The sequence below is a fragment of the Ornithodoros turicata genome, chromosome 1 (genome assembly GCF_037126465.1).
Source record: "Ornithodoros turicata isolate Travis chromosome 1, ASM3712646v1, whole genome shotgun sequence".
Classification (NCBI taxonomy): Eukaryota; Metazoa; Arthropoda; class Arachnida; order Ixodida; family Argasidae; genus Ornithodoros; species Ornithodoros turicata.
In genome coordinates, this window is record NC_088201.1 from 78,146,741 (window position 1) to 78,153,606 (window position 6,866).

A 6,866-nucleotide genomic window follows, 5' to 3' on the forward strand; every position below is an offset into this window, starting at 1 on the left:
CGGCACCACTATATCACCTGATATATGTTCACTGTTCCCAATGACGCATTTTTTAAAGCCTTCACGACATTACGTACTTTCTTACCCTGCTATATCCAGACAAGTGTGGTACATTTTCCAATGGATCCTGTTGTCCTTGGCCCCATTGGAATATTCGCCCTTACTAATTGTAGTGGGCGCTAGTGTTAAGACGTACCTAGGGGGCGTCGGTGTAGGAGTACAGAAGAGGCAGAAGCCGGAAATAAAGTATCTTTCCGTTGTGGTTCCCGAGGTGTGCGGACCGGTTCCTAACATGGTGTCAGAAGTGGGGGGCGTTTCACGCCTGGAACTACAGCGATGACGGCGGCAGGCGGCAGCCCGTCACACTGGGTAGGGCTTTCACTTCGCCCGCCAGACAATTTCGACTTTGAAAACACCGGTTCGTGGACTACGTGGCTAAGCCTATTTGAAGACTACGCATTTGCTTCTGGTCTAAGCAATGCCCCAGGAGACATTCAGGTTCGGTCTCTTCTTTACTGCATGGGACCGGAAGCTCGTCCGCTTCTTTCTACATTTCGCATCGACGACGCCACCAACTACAGTAGAGTGGTAGAGGCTTTTACGGCACACTTCGTGCATCCCGTCAACGAGGTCTACGAATCTGCGCAGTTTCATAGAAGGGTGCAACAGCTGGGAGAGACTGTTGACAGTTACTACGCCGAACTCTGTAAGTTGTGCAAGAGGTGTAATTATGCATCAGTCGAAGTCGAAGAACGGCTCATTCGTGATCGCTTCATTGTGGGTCTGCGGGACGCTCGACTCGCCAATCAGTTGTGCAGAAATGCGAAATTAAGCCTCAAGGAAGCGTGGATTCAGGCCAGGCAGGCCGAAGATGCGGATAAACAGCGAAACACTTTATGTGGATGCGCGACAGAGCCAGTCCCAGTCGTCATCGATGCCGCTAGATCAGGACATCCCCGTAAGAATCCACGGGATCGAGGTCCAGGGAATCGTCCTGTTCGGTCGCAGCGACCCAAAGGAAGTAACGGAAGTAACTGCGACTACTGTGGTCGTGCACCGCATGCTCGTTCCGAGTGTCCGGCTCGGAATTCGCTGTGCAATTTCTGCCGAAAAAAAGGACATTTTGCGGATGTGTGTCGCAGTCGGAGGAGGCGCAATAAGATGGATGCACTTCAACTTCATGCAATCAAAAGTTCAGCACAAGCAAAGTTCGCCGAGGTCACGGTAAATGATTACACAGAAGTGTTCAAGATAGACTCAGGGGCCGAGGTTACGGCAGTTTCCGAAACTTTTCCTGGTCTTCCAAGAACGTTGGACAAGGTCGACAACGTCCTATCAGGGCCGGGACAGCAACCGCTACAAGTCCTGGGATCTTTCGCAGCTATGTTACTGTGGAGAGGAAGATCTACCCAACAAAGGCTCTACGTCGTGAAGTCACTTTCTGTACCGTTGCTAGGACTGCCCGCAATACAGGCCTTGGGGGTCATCAAGTTTGTAGACAAAGTATCGTCTCAACCTCGGACAACGTTATTCGATGGGCTCGGAACCCTTTCAACGGAATACAAGATTCATCTCAAGCCGGATGCCGTTCCGTTTTCACTAAGTGTCCCTCGACGGATTCCCATTCCCCTGCGAGAGGTCATCCGTACAGAACTGGAAAAGCTTCAGCAAGAGGGCGTGATTCGTAAAGTGGACAGTCCAACAGAGTGGTGTTCAGGTCTAGTGGTGGTCCCAAAAGCTACGGGAGGACACAGGTTGTGCGTGGACCTCACCAAGCTGAACCAGGTCGTCATGAGAGAACGGCACGATCTACCTACGGTTGACCAAGTTCTAGGTCTACTGGGGGACTCCACGGTCTTCTCTAAGTTGGACGCTGCTTCGGGCTTCTACCAAGTGAAATTGGCAGAAGAGTCTCAAGAACTCACTACCTTTATTACGCCCTTCGGTAGATACTGCTTTCGTCGAATGCCGTTTGGCATTACTTCAGCGCCGGAGTTTTTCCAGAAACAAATGTCAAGAATCCTCGAAGGTCTTGAAGGAACTGTGTGTATGATGGACGATATACTGGTTTTCGGAAGAACGGCAGAAGAACACGACTTTCGCCTGCAAGAGGTCTTGACACGCCTGTCACGAGCAGGGATCACTCTGAACAAACAAAAATGCCACTTTCGTCAGAATAAGGTGTCTTTCCTGGGCGTGCAAGTATCAGCACAAGGCATTTGTCCAGACCCGAAGAAGCTTAAAGCAGTTAAAGAGATGCTACCGCCAAGGGACGTAGCTGGAGTGCGACGCCTGTTAGGCATGGTCAATCATCTCGGACGCTTCCTCCCGAATCTGGCAGAAGAAACAACACCGATTCGAGCTCTCCTCGGGAAGAACACAGCATGGACGTGGTCCAATGAACAAGATTCTGCGTTTGCAAAGCTCAAGGAAATGATGATGTCAGAGAGATGCATGGCAAAGTACCATCCTGCCTATCCAACCATCGTTTCTGCTGATGCAAGTTTGTTTGGCTTGGGGGCAGTCCTTCTTCAGGAGCAGCCATCGGGAGAGCGTCGACCGGTAGCATTTGCATCGAGGTCTATGACCATTACAGAACAACGTTACAGTCAAACAGAGAAAGAAGCTTTGGCTGTGGTCTGGGCAATCCAGCGATTCGACGAGTATTTGCGCGGATTGGTCTTCAACATCGAGACTGATCATTTACCATTGGTGTCCCTCTTCACAAAAATGGACTTGGATTCGGTGCCGCCTCGCATCCAACGTCTCCGTATAAAAGTCATGCGTTATCAGTTTGGAATGCAGCACATCCCAGGAAAGCTTCTGGCAACGGCCGATACATTGTCACGTGTTCCTATCAGAAGTACGGAGTCATCTATTGATGTTATTGAAATTTTTGCTGCAGAAGCCCTGCAGTATGCATCAGAACAAGCTTTGGTAAAGCTAGAAGATATCATTCATGCCCAAACTATGGACCCGGAGTGCAGCATGCTTCGAGCTTTTTGTCAGCGGGGCTTTCCGCCGAAGTCAAAGATGCCGCCTCATTTGGCAAAGTTTCCAAGCGAGGACCTTTCACTCTGCAAAGGCGTCCTAGTGAAGGGATCCCGCATCGTAGTTCCTTCATCGTTACGTGCAGCCATCTTGAGGCTTCTTCACGAGGGACATCAGGGAGTAAACAGAAGTAAGGCCAGAGCTAGAGAAGCAGTTTGGTGGCCCAAAATCAACAGGGACATAATGGAGTTTGTCGCTAGGTGTCAGCGATGTGCCTCTTACCGAGTTAACCCGGTAGAACCGTTGTGTTCATCAACGCTACCAAATCACCCATGGGAAATGCTGGGAACGGACTTATTCTTCTTAAAGGGACATACCTTTTTGCTCATGGTTGACTATTACTCAAGATATCCCGAGGTCGTGACACTCAACAGCACAACGGCTAAGGCCGTCATTCAAGTGATGAAGAGCATCTTCGCCAGACATGGCATCCCAAAGATTCTGCGCTCGGACAACGGACCACCTTTTCAGTCAAAAGAATTCTCCAGTTTCATGTCTTCGTATGGGGTGCAACATGTGACTAGCAGCCCAAATTTCCCTCAGTCAAATGGTGAAGTAGAGCGAATGGTTCGTACTGTCAAGAACTTACTTCGCAAAGCGGAAGATCCGTACATGGCTTTGTTAGTCTACTGGGACACACCTGGAGTCATGGATTTCAGTCCAGCACAGTTACTGATGGGCCGAAGGCTTGGCACGACGTTACCAAGAGCGGATGAAAGGTTGAGACCAGCTTACGTTCCACGGGCTAAGATTATTGCAAGAGATGCTAAGTACCGTAAACGCCAGTCAACGAACTTTAACCGCCGACATCGAACGGCTGAACTACCAAAGTTGATAGTAGGAGACAGAGTGTGGGTGGGACCCGAAAAAGCACCCGCCACCATACTGAGCCCAGCACAACGGCCCAGGTCGTACATTGTAGAGACAGATCAAGGAGTCATTTTGCAGCGCAATCGCCAGCACCTCGTAAAACATCCCCCGGAACAGGTTCCACGGGAAGAAGAGGAAGACGGTACAAGTGATCCTACGACAAGTCCTTGCAGACGCCACCAGCCGGTCCAGTGTGCGAGCGGTACAAGAGACCCCACCAGTAGTCCCCGCGGATACGACCAACCGGTTCAGAGGGCAACGGGTACAAGCGGTACCATTGGTTCAAGTGGAACAAGCGCCCAAGAACGATCTACAGACGCAGGACAGGATCCTACTGTGTTCGGGAGTAGTGACCAGATTTTACGGACCCGATATGGGCGACGAATTGTAAGGCCCAAGAGACTAGACTGGTGACAGTTGTTCCGTGAAGAGGGGAGATGTAGTGGGCGCTAGTGTTAAGATGTACCTAGGGGGCGTCGGTGTAGGAGTACAGAAGAGGCAGAAGCCGGAAATAAAGTATCTTTCCGTTGTGGTTCCCGAGGTGTGCGGACCGGTTCCTAACACTAATAACCTCAAAATTTCCTGGAGCTGCTGGGTGTACAACAATACATGTAAGTTTCTGAAAGGCATGAAAGATATAATCGGTGTGTTGTTGTACAGGATAGATTTTTCTGCGAAGTTTGGAGTGCTGTAGCCTCCCCGACGACTGGAGGACAGCAAGGATTGTTCCAGCGCATAAAACAGGTAGCAAACAGAATCCAGGTAACTACACCTACAACTATGCCACCTTTACGGCCGGGAAAGGCGTGAGACACCTGCGGGAAACGAAGAGCTGTGTAAAGCTTGAATGCAGTTTATCTGCTGTGTTCTTGCGTGATCCTCTCGAGCCTGCGACGGAGATGTGAGCCTATCGCCTTTTTGATAACCGCCGGCAGCCATTTGCTTAATCGCGACAGCCGCCCGAGGGAGGCGTTTTTTCCCGAGAAGGGACACTCTTTTGTGCTGTGTTGGAGAACATCTAATGGATTAACCTACAGCTCAGCGTTTGAACTTTGTCAACTAATACAACGACGCTGGATTAACATCGCTAAGCTACGTTAATTGGTAAGTTGTTTCCCGCGTTTATCCTCTTAAGCGTTCTGTTCTCTAGTCAAATAAAATCAACCAGATTAGGGCTGTTAGACCACTGGTGTTTACTATCGCTCGACGACCTCGCGGAAGCACTCGTAACAAAGAGAAGATACAAAGACTATGAACGGGTGTCCCACTACAGCTTCAGCCACTACGAAACCAAAGCTACCGAAAAGATTGCCCAGGATTTGGCGAAAGACCTGTCCATAGTGGCCAGAGGCACAGAGTACAAGCTAAACTGCCTGGGTTACCGCACCACTTGGATATCAGTTTTTTACTATCCACTGGACAAGCACATTAGCTACTTGGAGAGCGGAGCTACTAGAAGGAAGCGGTCGCAGCACCTAGCGCGGGATCGACACACTCACACGCTTCGAAGACCCATCATGGTCTGCAGGACAAGCAAGCAGGACTAGAAACATCATTCGTGGCAGTGACGTTTGTTTGTTTGTTGTTGTTGTTTTTTATTGTGTGTTAGCGCCGCGAAGCAACTGTGGCTATGAGCGGCGTACATATATGGACAGATAGAGAGAGGACAGCAGGAAGGAGTAGGGGGACAGGGGGATTAGTATGCGTCCTGGGCCGACTTCAGGGGGAACTGTGCCGACATTCGTCTGGAAAGTCTTCAGAAAACCAAGGGAAAACCTCAGACAGCACAGCCGGCGGTAGGATTCGAACCCACCACCTCCCAGTCTACAGCACGACATTGGATACCGCCAACGAGCGGACGCCTTAGCCCACTCGGCCATGCCACTGGTAGCGACGTTTGTGTGTTCGTTGCCGAAGTGGTAAAGCATGCCAGTGGTCGAACTTGTACAACTGTGGAGGGAATCAAATGTATCTGCAGCTGTAGCACAGCACCAGCTTGCAAAACGAACGATTCAAGATTACTCTCTCACAGACAGGGGTACGAAACAACCCATCAAGTACGTACTTACGAATGAAATGTTATTCCCGTGACAGATCTGCTTTCTGTTGAACGACAGCCACAACCACGGTAAGAACACGTTAACAAAACGTTGTTTGCGCAATGGTGCTCACGACTTGGTAAAGCATACAAACACGGAGAGCAGCGCGAGCAACAAAGCGTTGCTAAACCGAAGCTTTAGAGAGGATCACATGGTGGACAGGAACTAATGGCGATTTTGACAAGAGCGACCACCAGGGGGTCTTACGGAAATCTGCTCGAAACAGCAGACAGCAGCTCCTGTGTTTCTTTCCTCCACGCTTTCAAAGGTGGCAGAACTTACGACAGCTGTTTTATCAAAGTTTCATATTTCTCACTTACTGTTAATGTCCCGTCGATTTTCTTGCTATAATTCAAGAGTAGACACGTCAGGGAATCAGAAATATATCGCATCTGAAACAAAACCACAGTTGCTTCTGTTGTACAAGGAACTGTATGACTTTGTGCATTGTAACGCTCGCTGGGACTGGGTTACCCATCTTCAGCTTCAACAGCACTTCTTTATCAGGCTGTTGGTTCAGGTGATTTTAGTCATTAGTATCAGTTGTTATCCTGAGCTGAATGGTATGTAAGGGAAGCGTGAGCTATGGCTTAGTTTTCGTTGCATCATTTTTTGTAGTCCTGGATTCAGGTTGATTAAAAGAGTTGAAAGTGAGACTTCGATGTCTGTGTTGCCTTGTCCCGTGTGTCGCCTCGCTCCAAGTCATGTACCAACCAGCCCCATATATTGTGGGCATAATACTTTTTGTTTTGTTTCATGTTTACTTCAAACATGTGCTGCTAAAAAATGCCGATTGTGTTATCAGTGCTAGCATGCCTGATTGTTGTATGTTGTGTTTCCCTCTCC

At 49.4% G+C, this 6,866-nt stretch overlaps 1 protein-coding gene across 1 annotated transcript; it reads left to right on the plus strand.

The window, feature by feature from the left end:
* Positions 1-336: 336 nt before the first annotated feature.
* LOC135377378 (uncharacterized protein K02A2.6-like) lies at positions 337-4,335 on the plus strand. Its single transcript, XM_064609744.1, has one exon. It carries the CDS (start codon positions 337-339, stop codon positions 4,333-4,335), a length of 3,999 nt encoding a protein of 1,332 aa, XP_064465814.1.
* Positions 4,336-6,866: the final 2,531 nt, after the last annotated feature.

Excerpts from the sequence above, each read along its gene's own strand:
- LOC135377378 (XM_064609744.1), top strand. The coding sequence starts at position 337 with ATGACGGCGGCAGGCGGCAGCCCGTCACACTGGGTAGGGCTTTCACTT.